The sequence below is a fragment of the Seriola dumerili genome, unplaced genomic scaffold (genome assembly GCF_002260705.1).
Source record: "Seriola dumerili isolate Sdu_G_001 unplaced genomic scaffold, Sdu_1.0 BDQW01000025.1, whole genome shotgun sequence".
Lineage (NCBI taxonomy): Eukaryota > Metazoa > Chordata > Actinopteri > Carangiformes > Carangidae > Seriola > Seriola dumerili.
The window spans coordinates 1819978-1843220 of NW_019174280.1; the positions used below are offsets into that span (position 1 = coordinate 1819978).

General features: G+C 39.6%; 2 protein-coding genes across 3 annotated transcripts; both read right to left on the reverse strand.

Annotated features, from left to right (window-relative positions):
• Positions 1 to 5403: 5403 nt before the first annotated feature.
• Positions 5404 to 15864, reverse strand: LOC111235361 (beta-taxilin-like). Of its 2 annotated transcripts, none has more exons than XM_022763811.1 (11): positions 15597 to 15864; positions 13093 to 13318; positions 12907 to 12979; positions 12570 to 12640; positions 11667 to 11837; positions 11343 to 11537; positions 10767 to 10886; positions 9713 to 9787; positions 7955 to 8047; positions 7559 to 7654; positions 5404 to 6819 (listed from the first exon to the last, which is right to left on the reverse strand). In XM_022763811.1, the coding sequence occupies exons 2-11, from the start codon at positions 13306 to 13308 to the stop codon at positions 5866 to 5868; spliced, it is 2064 nt and encodes a 687-aa protein (XP_022619532.1). In that variant the 5' UTR covers positions 13309 to 13318; positions 15597 to 15864; the 3' UTR covers positions 5404 to 5865. The 2 variants fall into 2 exon arrangements, with proteins under 2 accessions (XP_022619532.1, XP_022619522.1); XM_022763801.1 differs by lacking the exon at positions 9713 to 9787 and adding an exon at positions 9835 to 9909 and having other exon boundaries at positions 15597 to 15861.
• Positions 15865 to 16806: 942 nt separating this feature from the next.
• LOC111236170 (protein NLRC3-like) lies at positions 16807 to 22867 on the reverse strand. Its single transcript, XM_022764824.1, has 8 exons — positions 22845 to 22867; positions 21753 to 21831; positions 21337 to 21565; positions 19351 to 21160; positions 19077 to 19250; positions 18822 to 18995; positions 18646 to 18692; positions 16807 to 17410 (listed from the first exon to the last, which is right to left on the reverse strand). Exons 1-8 carry the CDS (start codon positions 22865 to 22867, stop codon positions 16863 to 16865), a joined length of 3084 nt encoding a protein of 1027 aa, XP_022620545.1. The 3' UTR covers positions 16807 to 16862.
• Between the last annotated feature and the right edge of the window lie 376 nt (positions 22868 to 23243).

A 23243-nucleotide genomic window follows, 5' to 3' on the forward strand; every position in this document is an offset into this window, starting at 1 on the left:
CATACGTGTCCACATCAAACACAACTCTTCTGTCATCCATGCATCATGCTGCCGCACAGTAACATGATGAAAGATTAATGTCACAAATGAAAAAACAGACTGAGATGAGAAGAAATACATTACTTTAATATGTTTTGCATTACATGTGTTTTTTTCATCTCTGTAGGGACGGATCTGTGTTTTTATAGTGAGGACTTTGCTTGAGGTGATTTTTATCAGGCAGCAGCACACACAGAAGAATTTTAATAAAACAAAGGAAGCAGTCAGAGCGAAATACCCAGAAGTCTGATTAAGTCTGAACTGTGGTTAAACTTTGAGTGTGAGACTGAGAGTCTAGAGAGCTCGTGATTTACCACTGTAACATTCATTGCCTTTCTTTTAGATTTAAAATCCTGAGCATCACACACACAGTCTTAGTGTGACTGATCAAAGAGGTGAACTGTTTTCTTGTGTAAATGTTTAGTTTAGCTCTGTTTGTGCACATTTGGACCGGAGGTCATGAGCAGTTTATTTGCACAATAATTCAGTTTCCAACAAGTTTTTGTTTGCTGGTGAAAAGTGGAAAATCCACAAAATAAAGAGCCATTAAAAGAGATTTTTGTAAGTTTTGCTATTGCTACATAGCTAACATTAGCATTAACAGCTGTTTACTGACCAGTCTAGAAGAAACGTTGTGAGTTCAGTATCAAACCTCATTCCTTTACTCACCAGCAGCTGTCTCCAGAGTTGGAAAGCAATACCAACTCTTATCTCTATCAGATCTTTTATTCTACTGAATTTAGCATGCTAACCAGCTAGCCTCGACCCGTCTTGACACTTTCCTATACAGAGTCACTACAGCCTCCATTCTGCCCTGAAGACGTAGCGCTGCTCAATGAAGCTCTTCTCATGCGACTATCACCACCACCAGCTCCCGGCAAGAAACCACGTTCAGAGAAAATTTGGTATTTGTGTATGATGACTGGAAACAATGCAACTTTTATGATAAAGCAAGTTTTGAGATTGCGGTGAATAATGCTGCATATTCCTTGCAAGAGAAAATACAGTAAATGATCCTCGGGGAAGTGATCATGGAATAACAATTTCTTCTGAAGCCAAACTGCTGACGTGAGATCATACCTGCAGTAAAATACTCTTCTTTGTCCTTTTTAATCAAAATTATAAAACAAAATGTTCCATAAGAGATAAAAAGATAAGAGATGAGTCCGTCTTTATTTCTCTGCCTTCAGGAGATTTGATTTTTTTTGTCGTTTTGCTCTTTCTCTTTAAATGCTGTGGAGACATAATTACTGGGATCTCTCGCTGTGTCTGACAAGTTTTTCTAGTATGGGGTTTAGCACTCAGGGGTCAGGGGTTAAAATGGGATAAAAAATTTGATTTTAGCACTTAGTTCAGACCTACACTTTATTTTGTTAAAAGCATGCAGTCACTGTTTCTTGTTTCCTACACTCAGTCAACATTTCTTCTTTTAGTTTCTCTTACCTCGTAATGAAGAGAAGAAGAACGCACACTTAATGAATTTATGAGTGATGATTGAGTGGGAATACATCAACATTTCTATCTATATATATTTAACGCCAACAGACACAACAGAAAGACTGTACCATCTTATAATTGAATAACACAGATGTATAACATGCAGTACAAACCACATTAAAATGTATTTTCCCCATAGATCATCACAGACTTGACACTGCATCAGGTGAAAGAGACGAGTGCAACAGGAAGTTAGTTTCCAATGTATCACCAATGAATGTGAATAAATCAGTTTAGAAAAAGAAAAAAAAAGACTCCTCTTATGATCCTATAACTTGCCTGAAAAGTTTTCTTCAGTATCACAGTAACTCAGTGATAATTGTGTATACAGTCATGGGTACGCTGCAAAAGAAACAGCTAATTGCTAATTCTGCATAGTGCTATTGGTGCCCATTCATCAAGCTTGCCTTGCTGAAAGCCTGTTTATTTTAGACAATAGTGTGCCTCCATTTTTGTGTCAACACTTGGGCAAAGCCATTTCCTGATCGCAACATGACATTGTCCCTGTGGACAAAACCAGGTTAATACAGAAGTTGTTTTCCCAGTTTGGTGTGGGAGAGAACTTGACTGTTTTGCACAGACCTCAACCAAGTAACACCTTTGTGATGAAATGGAACGTCGACTGAGGGCCAGACCTTATCGCCCAACATCAATGCTGGACCTTACTAATGCTCTTGGGAGAAAATCCCTGCTGCAGGTTCAACATCTGGTGGAAAGACTGAAACCAGAAGAGTGAAGGCTGTAGTAGAGAGTATGTGTGCGTACGCTATGAAGACTTTGATGTCTGAGTGGATTAAAGAAAGGTCAGCAGGTAGAGCATTAACACTGCTCTCTCCTCTCTCTGTCTGTCAGTGTAATTTCCCACATCCATGTGTTTCAGGCTCACGACACTGAAAATGCAGCTCGGCTTAGTTTAATCCAGCAGCACACGAGAAACTTGCCGCCTGCATGCAGGCAGGCGAAATGCATGTTTCCTGCAGATAGGCAAAGATTGTGTGTGACTCACAGCATTCTGGGACACTCACACACACACACACATACACACACACACACACACACACACACACACAATGCACTCCACTCATTTACATTTCCCACCTGCAGTTTCTCACTGAACACTTACATTGTCAGGATTTAAAGCTAAAACCCCTCAAAAGCTTACAGAAAAGTCTTTTTTTTCTTCATATGAGTTTCAACTATGAGCTGTGAAATTGACCTTCAGGTCACATTAATGTGTTCAACAATTTTAGCACTTTTAGCACAGATCATCTCTTGTGTTTTTTCTTTATTCTGGGGATTTGAGGACTAACATTGTGTTAATCCACCTCTCTGCACTCCCTGATAGTGGGGAATCACAACTGATTTTAAACACATACAAACATTTCCCAAAATTGTTGTAGAATAGATAAATGAATGGAAAAAATATCCAAATTTTATAGAAAATCTACCAACGTTTCAAAATTAGCTGCAGGGAGAAAGTTCAAGGTTCATCAGACTTAACTTAGTATCTATTTAGTAGTATGTTTAAAAACTCAGAGGATCATTTTCAACTGGTTTGTTGAATTCCTGGAATATGAATATGATTGGAGATTGGATGAAAATACCTGACAAATTCAAAATGGTATAAAATCTCTGAAGGTGGAAATGACTTTGACCTATTCTAACTGGAATTTGTTTTGTGCTAAATTTCCCTTTTAAAGTAGACTCATTAATACCTGTAATCTGCTAAATATCTGATGTTTATTTCCCATCCTGATTAGATGAATCTCAACATGATGAACTCTATTTAAGATGATTGCTTAAATAACCTCTAACTTAGTAAACAGTGTCCCTGCGCACATCCTTCACAGATAAATGCAGACTCATGAAATCAACCTACAAAGCGGAAACACTTCAAGAAATGCTTCACTTCTGCCTAAAATCAAATCTCCCTCTCCCTCTCCTTCTACTTTGTCTATTAGGCTCTTATCTTAAATTTAAAAAATCCTTCTCCTCTCAACTGTTTCCACTTTCTATTTTTCTTTAACAGTGATCTTTTCTTTTTTTCTGCACAAAATGTGGAACTTAAAAACACTTCATTTTTAAAGTCTCCATGCGTGAAAAAGGATTTATTCCCATCCACGTCTCTTTCTTCTTATCTCCTCAGCTGATTTCATTTCCATACCACTCATGATGATTCTGGGTCTGTGGTGTATTTCATTACAGTCATCCCTGACCCCTGGGCACATTTACTGTTGGAAATTAAAGATTTATCCACTATTAAATTTAGTAAAATACCCTTTTGGATCAAATCAGCTTGAAATAGCCTGAAATAAAAACCACATCAGTGGCTCAGAATGAACATTTTTGACATTTGGAAAAAAACGCAGGACTAATCTTTATAATTGTGGATTATTGCTTAAAAAGCTAAACTACCCTACTATACTGGTTTTGTTGACAGTACGTGAACCTGTTTATTATTTAAAAAAAAAAAAAAAAATTCTATAGACCAATATGGCCTCCACATTGGTATGCTACTACTGTATTTAATCATGTTAGTGCTTCCAAGTAAAGTGGTATCAACATTTTGATTGTTTACGAAACAATCTCACTTCCTGTTTAGTAGCTATTCTGAAGCGTTATCAGCAAATGGAGTGGTTGAGAAGAAAAAATAGAAAAAGCTCATGTGATTATGATCAAAAGAACCAGAAAAGCTACTAAATGGATCTTGAGGTGAGATTCTTTTTTCAACTGTTGCTTCCAAGCTCAAGAATGAACTTTGAACGTCTAAATGTTTAGATTTCACAACATTTCATACAAAACAACAATATCATGTTATTGCACAACAAATATGGAAGCTGTAGGTGTGCCTGCAGTTGCTCACATTTGCCGAACAGAATGAATCAGTAAAACTAGTGTTCCAGGTCCATGTCGCTCAGTGGCGAAGAGAAAACTATTTCAGAAGCACATTAATGTCTGACAGCATTAAATGTGTGTCCTAAACCTCCAAACCATAAAAGAAATAGCTTGAAAATCAGTGAGAAATCTCTTTTATTCTTTTAATACAGATGTAATATGAAGAACTATCTCCATCTAGTGGCTGAAAAGTTGAACTGCATTGTGAATATAATAAAACGGTGTAAAGCTCTTCAGCTGTGTAGGATAGCAGCTTCATCTAGTGAATATTTTAAGTCAGAAATATGCTGTATTTCAAAACTTTTTTTTAACCAAAGATGGTGTTAAACTTAATTTCCAAATGGAGTCTTAACACATAAACCTCTGACCTTTTTGGTTATGTTGGTTATGGACCAAACTGGTAGGCCACATTATAGTGTGTGTGTGTATGTGTGTGTGTGTGTGTGTGTGTGTGTGTGTGTGTGTGTGTGTGTGTGTGTGTGTGTGTGTGTGTACTGCCATCTCTTTGAGGACCAACCTCCGTTTTAGAGGTGAGGACAGTTTTAAAAAGTTGGGACATTTTGTCTGGTCATCACAAGGACTGTTTAGGTCAAAGTTAGAGGGTGATGGTCCTTACACTCAAGGCTGAAACAGGCCTCTCCAGGCTGCATGTGAGCGACCGTGTGTCTGTTATATTTGCAAAGACTTCTTGTGTAGCATTACTGAGATTTGAGATGCATGCCTGTCAGCTCCCACATGGCCCAAAATAACAGCCATCACTGATAAATATATTACACAGTTCTTCTCTGCATAGACCCGCAGGCACATTAACATGTACAGTATCTAGAGTACCATGATTTCAGCCTCAGGGGCTAGGGAAAGAAGTGTTGATATTCAAGCTGCCACAAATCTTGGATTATTTGGATGTAAACATTCAAACAATGGATAAAAATAAATTAAAATAAAATGAAATAGAAGTGTACCCAAAAAAGGTCAAATTGTCAAAGAATCACTTTATTGCAGTTTTGGTAATGCTTTGTGATTTTTAGTTTAAAAGAGACACAGCCTATTGATTGGCATAGATATCAGCTTATGATTTTGTTTTGACATTTTTCTTGACATGGGACAAAAACATTTAGGCCTACTCTTTAAGGCAGGTTTGTTAGTGCTGAACATTCCTGTCAGTATGGCCTTTCAACCCCCACCAGACAGGCCAAACGAAGTCTTTATTCAGACAATGAAACTGTAAAATACAGTCAGTTTATTTGTCTGTCCTCATCTGGTGATACTGAAACTTCAGAAAATGGTGGGAGAACACATCCACTACACCAGTTGGGACAAACTAAAGATTTGAACCTTTACAAAAGGCGCTAAGGCACCAAATAATTTCAGTTACCCACACACACTATCCCAAAATAACACCACACACACACACACACCTGCATAGCCTAAACTTTAGCTGGAATTCTTGCCGCCCTTCTTCTTCTTTTTCTTTGGTGCCTGCTTCTTTAAGGAGTCGGCATTGGAGGGTTCAGCTGTTTTTGGTGTGTTTTCAGAGGGTGGAGCTGAGGTTTCTGGTGCTTCTTCAGATACCTGCACTGGTTCAGCCGGCTGCTGCTGCTGCTGGAACTTCTCATCTTCTGCTGGGACCACTTGTTTGACCTCACTAGCCTCCTTCAAGATTTCAGTTGGTGGATCAATCTCAACTTTCTCTGCTTTTGGTGTTGGTTCCTGTTCAGAAGGCTGCTGCTGGATCTCTCCCTCTGGTTTGACTTGTTGCACCTCTTTGACCTCAACTTGTGTTTGGACTTTCACTGCTTCTGGTTGTGGGTCTGCTAGTATCATTTCAGAAGTATTCTCCTCAGTTTTGGGAGCTTCTGGCTTTTGAACCTCTTCCACTTTATCTGGCTGTGGGAGATCGGTTTCTGCCACCTCTGATTTTACATCTACCACCTGCTCAGGGACTGAAACAGGCTCCTCTTTGACCTGAGGTCTGGCTTTGAAGTGGACAAACGCAGAAGCCACTACATCTTCTTCGAGGTCTGCGTCACCATTGTTGTCTTCTTCATCGTCAACAGGTGTGGTCAAAAGGGAATCAGCGAACTCCTGCAGCCTGGCCTGCTCCTCCCTTAGACGAGCCATGTCCTCTGTCAGGACTGGGTCCTCTTTCTCAAGCTCCTGGACCTCCACAGGCTTCAGGGGGGCAGATTTGTCAGCATCATCTGAGCCAGCGACGTCACAGAAGTCAGAGTTGCCAAAGACCTTTAATGGGACGATTGAGTTAGTTTGGCGGACTTCTTTGATCTTGGCATAGAGGATTTTCCTCTCATCCTGCAGGACATGACACAGCTTCTCCAGCTTCTGAATCTTCAGGACAAACAGTTCGTACTCTCTGCCTTTCTCTGTTCTCTGGAATACAAGAACAAGGGATGGAGAAAATGAGAAGTGAAGAAAGTGGGATATGATGAGAATAAAATCTGAAAAGTACATTATTTATTCAGTATTTGCCTCTCAAATGTGGTATTGTTGTAATTTTCTAATCCTCAGACATTGAATGTCCCCAAAAACCTCTGTGTGACAATTATTAGCAACCGGCCTTTTTAAGAGAAATAAAAGCTTAGAGAAATCAGGACTGGGGTATTTACTGAAGTGAAACTTGAAAACGTCATGAGCTTGTGTTAACCACAGACCTTATTTCCATCATCTACAGTATCCAAAAATCCATTTAAAAAAACCCATAGACTTTGGGGTGAAAGTGCTAAAATGCAAACTACTTTCCAAGTTTTAGGGGTCATTCCTGTGGCATTCTATTTAGAATGAACAATTCTGCAAAAATAGTAGAAATTAGGAATAACGTTGCTAATTTGAATAATTTCAAATTCATTTCAAAGGATTTTAACCACTTTGTTGTTCGCATTTTTTGGTTCCAGACTGTCTTCAGTTGAGTAGTTATTTCAGTCTGTTGCTCGTTAGGACTAATAAGTTCAGTTCAGTACAAAACTACCCTATACAAGCAATGTTTATAAAGGTAACAGCTCAGCAGCCAACTGTCTGCAACACAGTTATCAGATTATGATGGTTGCTAGGGAAAAAACTCCTGAACGCTCAACAGAAAGTTCAGACTGACAAGGAAACGTCATCAACATACCTCTTCAATCATGTCAGTCAGAGCCTTGTTGCAGTTTTCAAACCTTGTCTTCCACAGGTTCGACTCTTTCTCCACTTTCTTCATCTTGGCTGACATCTAAAAAGGAAAGAGTTTAAAAAAGGTCAGGCAATCGTGGTGTTGGGACTTGAAAAACAGAAAGGTTCAAAACTATATTCTAAGACTGTAGAAAACTCAAGACAATAAGACATGTAACTAAACGAAACACACAAGCACTTTTCCATATTTTAGTGTGTTAAGTTTAGTGTTGTGTTGTGTGATGATGATTCCACAAAACTGGTTCCATCAATAACCATTTAGTTCTCTGAGGCACCTAAAAGTCTTTTTTTTTTACCACAATAAAGCCTCATATACTGATAAATTATGTTCACCACCTACATTATCCATCTCCTTTTTAAAGCGGACGTAGATTTCATTGCTTTTGGCCAGTGTCGCCTGAAACTCATCGAACTTCTGGGCATAGAGGGTCAGCTGTGGACAGATGAAAAGATAGGTCAGTCAAACTGAGACAACATGAGAATGATATTCAAATCAGGTTGATTTTTTTTTTTTTACAGTAAATTCTCTATCTTTTGAATAACAGCCATCAAATGTGTGAATCTAGAGCAATTAACAGAATAAACTCTGAGCTATTCAGTTTAGTCACAGTTTCATGGCAACATGGAAGCTTTCATTTGAATTTTTTTATAGTGCATCCTATTCCTGTATCCTTGAGGCTGACCAGGAACACAAGACCAGCAAAATCATCGCAGTTCACTATGATCATTCTACAGACCTAAACTGACTCATCATAATGTTAATACTTCATTTTTTTCTGTAAATATGGGGAAACATGGGGTATTAGATAAAGACCAGGCTTCTAAGTGATGAATTACAAGTTGCATCAGCCATTAATTAAGAGCCATACACACTGCTGGAGGCTATTAATCATTCATACATGCATGACTTTACATTCAGTATTACAAATGAGGGAGACCAACCTAATGTACATTTCAAACCCTTGACACGTTAAAATTGAAGTAGAGGAAAGTCTTGATGGTTCAGTCAATTCTTGTTTCTACATGAACCATTATCTGAATTTTCAAAACCAAATATTTTCGTTCATTTCGAATATGAGGCATCCTGTTGTCTGTTTTCTGCTGATGTGAGTTTTTACAGTTTAAATTATTTCTATATAGTAATAATCATTACTATATAGTAATGCGCCTGCATGATATTCCCCCTGTAGTGCTCTATATTTACTGTTCAATTCATTGGTGTGTCCATATTCTGAGTGTGCAAATTTATGCACAATATAGTGCTATGCATTACTTTCTGCAAAAACCCTTTTTACATCACAGGCTTGTCATGGTTCTTTAATTTGCAGAACCACAAAGTTTTTATCTGACCTTTTTTATCAAGTAGCCTCAGCAATAAAGAACACTTCATTCCTAATATGTTGGCAATAAAAGCACATTTTGAAAACAGAGATGAGTATGTTTGTATGGAAGCTGGGAAAGGCCATACTCACATACATACACAAATATTTTTTATTCTGTAATCCCGAGATGACAGAGCTTTATTTTCTCGAGATAACAGGATAACAAAACTTTGTGTTGGAGCATTGTTTTATCCCGTTATCTTGAGATAACGGGATAAAAAAATATTTGCAGGTATGGCTTTTCTTGGCTTCTGTAGTTTATGCTTTTTTTTTTTTTTTCTTTGGTGGGGCTCACATTTTATTGTTTTCTTTGTTTATGCAAATAGGTTTCTGTTCTGTCCTAAGTTTGAAAAGCTCACTCAGACTTCCTCTATTACTGAACAGAAAATTGCATGAAGTTTGGTTTTCGGTGGACAGTAGAGACCACTTTTTTAATCTTTGTGGAGCTCCACATTGATTTTTCTTGTTGATTTTACTAGAACTTAATTCCTGGCAGTGTGGTAATGTGAATCTACAGAGTATATTCAAAATCAGATAACTAAATACATCAAATAAGTGCAATTTTTAAAGAATAAAAACATGTTACTCTTGTCTGGTTTAAAATTTTGAGATGTATACGTCTCTCTGCAAGACGTATCGTAACCTGACCTACTGCTGCCAGGTGTGTGCTACCTGTCCTCGTGGTCAGTATGACAATTTTGTCAGTGAATATTCACCTGCGCCTGCATGACAGTCCCCTGCTCTCTGAGTGTCTGAGCCTGCAGTTTCCACTCAGCAGCCTGAACCAGTAACTGGTTAGAAGAGAACAGACAGAGACACATTACAGATGGTTCTTTACCTTCTTCTTCATGGTCAGCTCCTGCTCCTTCATAGCGAAGCATTTCTTTGTTTTGTCAATAGCCTCCCTAAGCAACTACAGTGACAGAGACAATAGACAGTCAAGAAACTTTAATTCTAATTCTTACAAGCTTCACAGTCAGTTCAGAATAAGGCACATGCAGAATATGTGAAAAAAATACAGTTGAATAACTGATAATTAATAATAATGATAATAAACAATGTGAATGATAGTAAATGTTCACTGCTACATTAAAGCAGTAATAGCACACAATATTCCTCGATTACAAGAGGTCAGTTTATGAAAAACATGTTATTTGATCATAAAGCAGGTCTAGGTTCTATATTAATACTTTATAAGTATCAAAGCGCTCAGTCCACAGAGAAATACACACAGCCTGTATTCAGAAACTGAGCCTTAAAACCAGCTGTCAGGACTTCTGGAACTTTGTGATGTCACAACAAAGCAGTCACTGCTCTCAGCCATGCCCCAAGCCCCGCCCACCTGGAGCCACTATCCAACCTTGCAGGATTTGGTTTCTCTGAGTGTTTACCTGAAATCTGCTATAATTTTATTCGATCACTCCGAAAACAGTTAAACAAATCAGAAAATCTCTTCTGATTGGCTCACTAACCTGTTGTTACTAGAGCTCCAGAGAGAAGCTTGAGAGAGGAGATGTAAAACTACATTAAGATGGTTTTTGGTTCTTAAAACCACAAAAATATCTTCTTATGGATCGACAGTTAAATTAAAACACTAGAAAAGTGTAAAATAGGGGAGCTTTAAAAACCTGTCATCATGTTTGGATGATAACATTGTGCACTAAAATGTAGAGGATATAAGACTGCTGTTGTCACTGAATTGTTATTGCTAAGTGACTGAACGAGATGTCTGGATGTTTTCAGTGGACGTCTCAGTTTGTTTTTACTCACATATTCCTTCTCTCTCTTGTGTTTCTCCTCGGCCTCAGCCAGCAGAGCGTTGGCCTGCTGCAGTTTGGCTTCAGTCAGTTTGTGTTGCAGGTCGCGGTGCTTGTTGATCTTTTCCAAACTCTGCAGAAAGATGAAGAACCCATTACTGTCTTTATTGAATAATCTATCATTAAGTTTTAAAAATGAAATGTTTTGTTTGGCTTGGTTTGTCAGGAAATAGTAGAACTCACAAGCAAGTTCACTGATTCAAATTGCTTGTTTTGTTTTGTCCAACTAAAGACCAAAACCCAAAGATATTCAGTTGATATAGTATAACTATATCCAGTGTACAGTATACAATATATTCATTACTTCTGCACCACTTTATACTTTATATTTACAATGTATTGCAAAAGTTGTGTATAGTTTAAAGATTTATTTGCCATATTGTACAGTAACCACTATTAATGTATTAATTAATATATATAAATATAACATAAGATCATTTTACCTAACTTGAGTAGAAACCCACAAGTTGTTCTTATTAATGGCCTGTCATGATGTGTAAAACTCCATTATCTTGACCTTTGACCTTACCTCCTCCCTCAGCTCACACTGATTCATGAGACTCTCCAGTTTGTCGGTCAGGTTGGCGTTCTCGTTGCACAGCTTGTCATTCCGGGCGCTGTGCTGTTCGATCTGAGCCTGGATTTCTGTCAGCATCTTCTGGAAGTGGCTGGTGATCTCCTTCCTCTTCTCCTCATCCTCCCTGCAGCGCTGAAGGGTCTCCTCCTGGAGGAGCGGTGGATATGGAGAATCAGTGTCTTATGTTTCTTATAGCTGCTGCCAACACCTATCATTAGTCTGTTGGAACCCAAAAATGTAAAATATGTTTACACATATCCAGCTCTCTGCACATACCCTCAGTGTGCTGTAGTGTGACTGCAGCTCCCAGCACAGACTCTCCAGTTTGCTGCGAGCTGCGACGCTGCTGCGACGCTCGGCCTGCAGCTGCTGCCTGTCCTCCAGCAGGACAGACAACTTCTGCTGCAGAACACACAGCTTCTTCTCATCACAGCACCGCAGGGCTGCCTACACACACACACACACACACACACACACACACACACACACACAGAAGGTGACAGGCTTGTTTCCGCTGTGTTATGGCTATAATCACTATATATGACAAGATTATTAGTATCTGAAACTATATGTGTGGGTATAGAACAGTGTTTCTCAACCTTTTCCAACTCATGGTCCACTTGAAAATCACATCACTATACAGAGACCATACCCTCTCAGAGCACTTTTTATTTTAATAATAACAATCGAATAATCAGGACTGAACTGAAACCAAGAGAAGCCAATTTTTCTGGTTGATTAACCATCAGACTCTCTCTTTTTGATCCTTCCTATTACAAAGCAGCTTTCTATTTTCATTCTCCAATTCTGGATATAATGTTTTAGCGAACAATTAGACTGAGCTAGCAAACAAGTTTTTTAAGATGCTGTCCAGCCAGCGATGACATAACAGTTCGTATCATTGGTTTATCACATTGATAGGCCTTAATACAAGAAAAAAAACAATGAAAGGAATTGTAAAGATCATTTTGTTTTCAAACATTTAAAAACATTACTTATATATATATTTTTTTATAAATACATGTTTACATCAAAACTGTACTGTTTTTGTACTGCAAATAATTTGTCAGACCACGTGTGATACCTTTGTGGCCCACAGGTTGGGGACCACTGTCGTGGAAGTCAAACACTCTATGAAACTTAAGAAATATCATAGTGAAGAACAAGATTGATTCTCACCAGCTCAGCATATTTCCTCATCACATCTTCCAGTTTCAGGTTTTTCAGACTCTGCATGACAAGAGAGACGTCTGTAGAGAAAGAGAGAGAGAGTGCAAGTCATAAAAAATGACATAGTGAAAGATAATTTCTTGTAATACCTTGTGTACTCTGTAATATATGCAATAATACAAGTCAGTATTATTATATAGGCTATTTATTCTTTTGGGTTTTCACTCCATACAGTATAAAGGTCTCTGTCCATGTGTAGTTTGAGCAGGTCTAGGTTCTATATTAATACTGTGAAAGTATCAAAGCGCTCAGTCCACAGAGAACACTTTGCATTTTCCGGTCTCACCTGTTTCTATGGTAACTGTGACATCATCTTTTGCCTCCTCCTTAATCTTCTCCATCTCTGCCTCCACCACACTCTGATACATTCAAAACAATACACAGCTTTATTTGCATGTACACTCCCATGCATCAACAGCAGCTAGAAAACTATGGAACAACAGTTTTGTGTGAACGCTGGTTCCTGACCCACCTGTTTGTCCAGGAGGCTGGCTGCTGAGCCGTGGGTGCTGAGGATGTCCTCCAGCCGTCTGCTGAACTCCAGCATGGGGTCACAGAGGTCAGAGGAGGAGCCGCGGGCAGCAGGCCTCGCCACCTCGTCTTCCGTATTTTCGTCGTTCAGGGAGGAGGAAGCCATGTCAGGCTGGGGGGGCACCAGTACCTTTGTTGTTTTCACCGACGTCTCCATCCTCAGTGTTCTGGAAATAATGAAGAGAGGGATTTATAACATCTTTTCCTTCACAATTCTGAGATTTAGTCTTTTTTTACACCTGCTTTTACCAAAGCTTGGGTCCATTCGTTTGGGTTGGTTCAACTCTGAGTCAAAGAATCTCTGCAAATTCAAGAGGGTTGGCTGTGACAGATCACAGCATGTCTGCCATGTAATTAAAAGGACATGGATTCAAATGTAGGAACAGACTAAGCCTCTAAACTCCTGTGGCGCTGCAGGCATCCCAGCAGCCTCTCTGATTTTATGCACACAGCTTCTATGGATGGATGTCAGCTCTGTCATGCTCAACAAAAAACTGGTTTGACAGTAAAATGTTCATTTGCTGCAAACAATGTGATGACTGTAACTTTATTTACAACCTTCATGGATAATTACATGGTTGCTCCTGGTAGTTCTGAATCTGAAGAAAGAGAAGCTTTTGTCTAGCAAATGTGTGTGTGTGTGTGTGTGTGTTTGTGTGTGTGTGTGTGTGTGTGTGTGTGTGTTTGTGTGTGTGTGTGTGTGTGTGTGTGTGTGTGTGTGTGTGTGTGTGTGTGTGTGTGTGTGTTTGTGTGTGTTTGTGTGTGCGTGTGTGTGTGTGTTCCTGTGGAATATATTCAGTCTGTCCAGTAGCTGTTTATCCTCACAGCTCTGTTGCAATGACGGCTGCCACCGTTATCTGTCGAGTTAAAATTAGCCATATGAGCCAGCAAACCCCCACTCTCTCTCCCTCACACACACACACACACACACACACACACACACACACACACACACACTTCAGACCACACCTGTTGTGTTCTTGTCTATTCTGAGAGCATCCAAATATGGTAGAACTGCCTGTTACAGACGCAGACACACACACACACACACATACACACACACACACATACTATACATAACATGGGACTTTGTGTTTATGTAACTTCAGCTACTTTGTCCCTTTATCTGCTGTCATATCATACACCACCCCTTGCTGTAAAACCCCATACCCTACTAGACTCCACCCACAGTGGTATCACAGTCCCGCCCCCTGGATTTCAAGCTGTTGACCACATCAACATAAACAACTCATGCTAATATTTTTACTCGATGAGTATATAAAATCCAAACGTGTGTCCAAACCCTGAAGCATAACAACAGACTGTGGACAAAATAATGGAAAAAACCTGATGTTTGAAGTCACCAAATCACAATCGCAAAAACAAATAAAAGTAAAGTAAAATAAGTTTCATCCAATTTATCTAATTAGATATAAAAACTAAATTAATATAGAACTGATGCTAAAAAAGTTGTGACAGTCACCAGTTTTGGATCACTGTTGTCAGCTAAAATGTAATGTTTGTATTGTATAAGAATTTATCTTATAATTCTTCAAATTAGGTTTTACATAGATAATTCAAATCTACTGTATTTTTCCACTCTCCATATCCATACTTTCCAATGTAACAACATGTAGTCAGGTTGAGCTGAAATAAATGACATAGCTAAACAACAACGAGGAATCATGAGTGGTGAAGGTGGAATCAAGTAAAACAAAGACTGGTATTATTTCTAAAACCAGAAAGTTTTACACCAAGATGACTCACAAAAGAGGGCAAAAAAGTGAACAATTGGAAAAATCTAACTGAAGCAAGGACAGTGATAAAATGAAAACAAACATTAAAATTTTACAAAAATTCATAAAAATGAAATACCTCACACATATAACACTTTGAATTTAACCACGTCTTGACTCAGTTTTAGTGTCATTTTTGTATACATTTTTTTTCTCTCAACTTCCTGCCATAAGCAACTATCCACAGTACCATCAAGCAAAAAAAAATTGTATTCAAATCAAATTATTTTAATAATTTTTATTTGCAGTGCATCTGAAAGCCTTTGAATCTTAGGACACAGTGACATGGCAGGATATTTAAAGACTTACAGGCACTGACAGTGACAAAGCATCTTATTGTGCCATGGCGGCCATTATGGAAACCTTCCATGTGTTTTTATATTGAGTGTTAGCACATTAATATCAAACAGTGAAACAAGTGAATACAGTAGCATATCAGTATCCACAAAAACCTACTAGAAGGTCAATTCAGTGCCTGAAAAAAGAAAAAAAGTGTTTTTTTTTACCCCTAAACCCGTTGACTAAAGGAAATGAGCCGAAGCACAGAGACAGAAAAAAGTGACACCTCTGCAGATACAGTTTTACAAACATGAAAAGAAACACTTCAGTAAAACATTTCAGACAGAAGAGAGAATGAAATTAGTCTTACCAGGATCAGTGGAGTAAAGGAGAGGAGATGAAGAAGAGACAGAGTAAGGCAGAGGAAGGAAAGAGGAGGAGGAGGAAGAGGAGGAGGAGGAGGAGGGTCATGCTGACGGGACAAACGACAGCTGACCCCCAAAATAACCTGAGAGGCTCAGTTCACACTCAGAGTCAGGGCCATGAGGGTGTGTGTGTGTTTGTATTACAAGAGTGTGTTCTGACTGTGAATGAAGGGGGGTGGGCTGACTGATCTGGCTCACATTCTCAAATACAAAAAAAACTCAATACATACTGTTTGTGGTTGATGGTGATTGACTGATATCAACAGATCACTGATCACTTTACCAGGTGATGAAATTTCTGCTTCTCTAAACTTTTTTGGGCCATTTGTTCTGTTTTAAGGACCAGTCTGTGACCAAGGGCAAAAAGAAAACAGCTACACAAGTTAAATCAAGGAATAAGAAAGGAGCAAATATATATTTATGTTACACCAAAAAATATATTTTTATGTTTTTCTCTGGATGCTTTCACCTGCTCAGGCTTCTAAATATCATCCAGATCAAAAAATGTAAGAAAGAGGAAACACTCTAGGTCAGTGGTAGATATCGTCTCATTTCAAAGTGAATTGAACATTCACTGAATAGAAACATCATTAAATTATAACCTAAGATAATTTGCAGCACTTTTCCTTAGATTGTCTTTTCTTTTGTTTTATTGTCACTATGGTTAAGTCTTTTTTTCAGTTCACTGTTGTTTTCTAGATGCCAGTGTTTAATGTAAATATAATTTTAGTAAAAATGAATAAAACTGAACATCTGACATCACAGTGTGATTGGCAGGAGCAGGAAGTTACAAGCCCTGCCCCCTGGGCTGATGTCACTTTTCACTTTTTAAACTCCCAACACAGGTCTTCATTTCACTAAATATCAGCAGATTATGGAGGAAAATGTCCTACAACAGTTTATAATTTTCTGATAAAATCCATACGTGAACAACAAAATCACGATTTTGGGAAGATGGTCACTCTGGGCTTCAATAGCCACATTTTCAAAAAGATTTTATTCTATTAAAACAATGCTTGAAGCTTTGGTGTTGTCTCTATGGAAGTCCTGAGAGGCAAGTGAAATATATATTTTTATAATATTTTTATTATTTTATAATATATTTATATTTAATTTTAAAATTTTTTTTTTTATTTTTTCACTTTTTTCCCAGGATCATTTTTCTCAGTTGGTGAACGGAGTCAACTTTGATTTTACCAGCTGACCTACAGTCAGCAGAGTTTCTGTACACCTACTGGAGACACTGAGGAACCACAACAGATCCAGAACCCAGGATACAGAGGTTCGGTGAATGTGGTGTTGAAGGTGTGGAGACAGTCAGGTATGTCAGAGGAGACTCTGTAGAAGGACAGAGTGCCAGCAGGCAAGTCCACATACACTGCTACTCTGTGAGACACAGAGGAGGACGAGGGGATAGTTGTCACACTGTTATCGTGACAGACAGAGTAACCAGCATCATCATCATCATCAGAGCAGATCAGACTCCAGGACTGATCATTTCTTCCAAACAAACAGTCATCACTGTCTCCTTTCCTTCTGATTCCTCTGTAACTCACTGATATATGAACCTTTCCTCTCCACTCGACCTCCCAGTAACAGCGATCAGTCAGACCATTTCTACACAGCAGCTGAGGCCAGTAGTCAAATCTGTCTGGATGATCACGATATGACTGATTCTCTTTCACACATGTCACCTCCTTTTCAGAAAGTTCCAGGTTTCCATTTACTGTGTTTGGGTCCATCTCCAGTTCACAGGCATCTGATGGAGAGAAAAAGAATTTACAGATCACTGGAAGACTGAAAAAATACACAATCAGTGATATCGACAACAACATTAACAAACAACGTTTTCTTATTAGGTTTCTATCTGTCAGCCTATTTTCCATTTCCAACTTATCTTTAGTAGCCCTGAGAGCCGAACACACAGCAACTTAAGAAAACACATGAAAATAGACAAAACACAAACTAATTCAGAAATCTTCATTAGTTAGAGAACACGTGCTGCAAATACTCAAGCAAATACAGAAATGTGCTGCAAATAGCACAGGCAACAGCGGCTGGGATCCATTTGATGTTTGAGCTTAAAGGTTCTGTAAAAGATCATCACTGCAGCTAGATGTCGCACTAGACCACCAGCATTTCAGACCAAAACATATGCTTCATCAGCCACACCTCCAGCCTCCGCTTATGAAGCCAGAGCAAGATTGACTCCAAGGTTGGACTGGGAAGGAAATTCAGCAGGGACTGCATTGGAACAAATGACACTGAAAGAGCCTTTAAAGACACTGATAGAGCTGGTGAAGACACTGATGGAGCCTTCAAAGACACTAATGAAGCTTGAAAAACTTAAAAACTTTTGGATGTTTTGACAGTCAACAGGCCAACCGGGATTTGAGCTTGTATCCCCCATGGTCACTCCACCTGTGCTCCGGTCCTATCTTTTTCTCTGTCTGAGGTCTTTTTACATAAAAAAATTGATTTATTTGAGGGTTTAATACTGGGGACTCAAACACACGAACATCCCACTTACTCAGACAAAGAAGAGAGAAGCTTGGAGTGGGTGTGACACATTTCACACCATTACTCCTTGATATACATAGAAAATAGATTACATAGAGAATTGTGCTATATTATTGTTTATTATTGTTGTTATTGTTTGTTTCTTGTTTACAGAGCCTTTACAGAGCAGCACCTGAGGGCGATAAAACTTTTCTATAAAATCACAGTCAAAAAACCAGAAGAAACAAATTAAGCTTTCTGTTGGCTACAGAAAAAATATTGATTAGTTCTGTTGGATAACTGTTTTCAGTTTGTTGTGTTTGTGGATTTTAAATTGATTGATAGAATCATCAACATCAACATCTTTACAGCTACAATGACAAACAATGAAGTCCTGAATGAAACTCTGGAAAAAATTCATCTTTGTACTTCAGTCAAGAAAATGTAAAACTCTTGTGTAACATGTGAAGTTATGTTCCCATGAGTCAAACTCACACTTCTTCATATCACGTCTCAGTCTCTGTGGTCCACCATGGTCCATCCTGAAGGAAAAAACAAAGTCTGAATTAAGTCCAACCACCTTCACTCATATCCACCATGAAACATGAAGCAGAGTTCATCAGTTGGTCAGAGAGACAGAGAAACAGTGAGAGCTGCTGTTCTCTACATACCTGAGAGTGTCCAGTCTCCAGTGTGGATCCTCCAGTCCAGCAGATAGCAGCTTCACTCCTGAGTCTCCTGGGTGATTGAAGGTCAGGTCTAGCTCTCTCAAATGGGAGGGGTTAGACCTCAGAGCTGAAGCCAGAGAAGAACAGCCTTTCTCTGTGACCAGACAGCCCGACAGACTGAACAAACACACAAATGCTTGATTTCAGGTCAATTACAATGGATTCACTTGTGATACGTTATTAGAGTGAAATCTTCACCTGAGAGTTTCCAGTTTACACTGTTGACTCATCAGTCCATCAGAAAGCAGCTGCAGTCCTAAATCCTGCAGGTCATTGTGACTCAGGTCCAGCTCTCTGAGACTAGAAGACTGTGAGCTGAGAACTGAGGACAGATCTTTACAGCTTTTCTCTGAGAGGTTACAGCCACTCAGTCTGAAGAGGAATCAGCAAGACAAATGAAAGGAATTTTTAAAAAATGATTTCTTTGTCTTATAAAAGAAAAAACAGTTAATCTGGATATGTGTGCACTTACATAGCTTTGTTGGAGGCTTTGACCACTGGCAACAGCCTCAGAAGAGTCTTCTCTGAAGCAAAATATTTCTTCAGGTCAAACACATCCAGATCTTTTTCTGATGACAGTAAGATGAAGACCAGAGTTGCCCATTGAGCAGGAGACAGGTTATCTGTGGAGAGACTTCCTGATCTCAGGTACTGTTGGATCTCCTCCACTAGAGAATGTTCATTCAGTTCATTCAGACAGTGGAAAAGATTGATGCTTTTCTCTGAAGACAGATTCTCACTGATCTTCATCTTGATGTACTGGACTGTTGTCTGATTGATCTCTGAGCTACTTCCTGTCTCTGACAGCAGGCCTCGTAGGAGTGTTTTATTGGTCTCAAATGAAAGACCAAGGAGGAAGCGGAGCAACAAGTCCAGGTGTCCATTTCGACTCTGTAAAGCCTTGTCCACAGCACTCTTGTAGAGTTTTTTTTCAGCTTGTTTTCCTTTTTTTCTAAATACAATAGGTAAACAGGAGGGTGTTTGTTCTTCAGACAGCAGATTGACTCCAGACTTGAAGAAGGTCAGATGGACATGAAGAGCAGCCAGAAACTCCTGAACACTCAGATGAATGAAGCAGAACACCTTGTCCTGGTACAGCCCTCTCTCCTCTTTAAAGATCTGTGTGAACACTCCTGAGTACACTGAGGCTGCTCTGATATCGATGCCACACTCTGTCAGGTCTGATTCATAGAAGATCAGGTTTCCTTTCTGCAGCTGCTCAAAAGCCAGTTTTCCCAGAGACTCAATCATCTTCCTGCTCTCTGGACTCCAGTGTGGATCTGTCTCAGATCCTCCATCATACTTGACCTTCTTCAGTTTGGACTGAACCACCAGGAAGTGGATGTACATCTCAGTCAGGGTCTTGGGCAGCTCTCCTCCCTCTCTGGTTTTCAACACCTCCTCCAGAACTGTAGCAGTGATCCAGCAGAAGACTGGGATGTGGCACATGATGTGGAGGCTTCGTGATGTCTTGATGTGGGAGATGATCCTGCTGGCCTGCTCCTCATCTCTGAACCTCTTCCTGAAGTACTCCTCCTTCTGTGGGTCAGTGAACCCTCTGACCTCTGTCACCATGTCAACACACTCAGGAGGGATCTGATTGGCTGCTGCAGGTCGTGTGGTTACCCAGAGGCGAGCAGAGGGAAGCAGTTTCCCCCTGATGAGGTTTGTCAGCAGCACGTCCACTGAGGTGGACTCTGTAACATCAGTCAGGATCTCAGTGTTGTGGAAGTCCAGAGGAAGTCTACACTCATCCAGACCGTCAAAGATGAACACAACCTGGAACTGTTCAAACCTGCAGATTCCTGCTTCTTTGGTTTCAGTAAAGAAGTGATGAACAAGTTCCACCAAGCTGAACTTTTTCTCTTTCAGCACATTCAGCTCTCTGAAGGTGAATGGAAATGTGAACTGTATGTCCTGGTTGGCTTTGTCTTCAGCCCAGTCCAGAGTGAACTTCTGTGTTAAGACTGTTTTCCCAATGCCAGCCACTCCCTTTGTCATCACTGTTCTGATTGGTTCATCTCTTGCAGGTGAGGCTTTAAAGATGTCTTCTTGTCTGATGGTTGTTTCTGGTCTGAATTGTTTCCTGGATGCTGTTTCAATCTGTCTGACCTCATGTTCATCATTGACCTCTCCAGTCCCTCCCTCTGTGATGTAGAGCTCTGTGTAGATCTGATTCAGAAGGGTTGGGTTTCCTGCTTTAGTAATCCCCTCAAACACGCACTGGAACTGCTTCTTCAGGTTAGATTTGAGTTTACGTTGGCAGACTGTAGCATGGCTTTCTGAATGACAACAAAGCAAAATAAATCAATGAATCAATTATAAAGTCGATATTTCAACATTCCATCCCCCTGAAAAAAGAGTAGTCTATATAAGAATATATTTCCCTCTGTCTATTGAGATGTTAGTAAACTCCCCATATGTGCATCATGTTAAGGCTTCAGAGAAATCCTCTTACTGCTCTGCAGACAGTCAGCCAGCTCCTCCTGCTTCATTCTCCTCAGGAAGTTCAGTGTGATCTTTAGAAATGCCTCTCTGCTGCTCGTCCTCTGCTCTTCATCCTCACTGTCCAGCCCCTCCTTATCCTCCCTCTGATTCTCTAAGCATTCTGGGTAATCTGGTCTCAGGACCCTCTGGACTCTCTTCAGCTCGTTCTTCACAAAAGTAACAATGTTCTCCTCCAGCAGCTGGAACAGATGATAAACTGAACATTTCATTCAACTGGTAGAACACAACATGTGACTCATGTCAGTCTGAAGGCCTGCTGGTCTAAACAGAGCAACATCGAGACTGTTAAGACCTGAATCGTAGTTCAGCATTTAACCTGTGTTTGCTGTAGTTAAATAATAAAAGTGTAATTGAAGATGTACAGACCATAAATATGGAGTCCAGGTCTGGTTGATGCTGCTGGACAGAGTGATTACTTTGGACCTCTGAGCTCTCCTGCTGAACTCTGTGGAGAAAACATCAACTTTAAGGAAAATGAATAACTCCAATATAACACAACTTATTAAAGGTGACTGATGAGTTCAAATTCCTCCAGTGATGAAAGTAGGATGACCATGAGTCAAGAGGATGAAGGAAATTAGGATTGTCAGAAGAGTTGAATGGTTCAGTAACAATCTGTGCTGACCTCACTAACTGAAATATCGCAAATGTCCACATTGAACGAAGCTCCTGCCATCCTGATCACCCCTCAGAGGGAAGACCTCAGCATCACAGATCTTTGATTCTGTACAAAGGGAAGCTGGTAGAGCAGTTTCTTGGGCAAGGATGAGCTGGCTAGGGGATGTAGAGTCTTTGCTGACCACTCAATCTGCATAGCATTCATATTGCAAGGATCACAGGTTTGGCTAGGATTAGAATCATTAGGACCACATCAGAGGCAAATAGGGCATCCGTGTAGGCATGCAGCTGGCCACCAACATTGTTAGAAATTGAGATTTGGTTGAAGGTATGTTGTAAGGTTACCATAATCCATCGTCTTCCAAATATCTCATGCCAACACCAACTTGACACATAAGGTACTGACATTCTATTCCTGACCAGAAACCAATGTTTATTAAATGTCACAATGTCAATTGGCTGATGTTGGGTATGAGCTCCGGGCACCATAAATGTTAAATCTTCGTCTATTAATTTATTGGCTATCATAAATTAAGAAAATATTCATATTAAAAATATTAATATTAAATAATAACTTTAATATTAATTTAAGTCCTCGAGGGCACCAGCCTAAACTAATAGCCAATATTGTTTCAGTTTCAATTTATCACCACTAATCTGGAACTCTGATGAATAATTTGAAAAGCTTCCAGATGGCAATGGACGAGAACGAGTGATTTGTGGGATGGTCATGCTGGAACACATGTCAGGGTCTTGTCAGTTTTAGCTGGATCACCTTGTTGAAGGTGATTGATGCTAAAAGACCAAAACTGCCTGATGACCCCAGGTCACATCACTCACGAGGTGAAGAACTCTAGGACCATGGGTCTGTCTAGATCAATCTCCCTACTCAGTGCACAAGTGATGATATGTTTTACTCTCATCAACAGAGGATGACAGAGTTACTCCTCAACAACTACAGTGACAAGTCAGGGTAGAGAGAAATCCCAGAACGCCAGAGTACCTGGAACAGACAGGGGAAGTCATCCAGCTCATCAGGGAGGAATGTGAGAACAAGGGAAACCTGATTGTGTTGTGGTTGGAACTCACAAATTCATAAGGGTCCATAGCACACAGGCTAATCAAGATTGCGCTGGACCTCCTGAAAGATCCAAGACCTTAATCTGAAAAACTACAGAACCTTCAGCCTCACTTTTGGGACAATGTCTTTATTGCCCCAACAAGGAGAGAATATGTGGT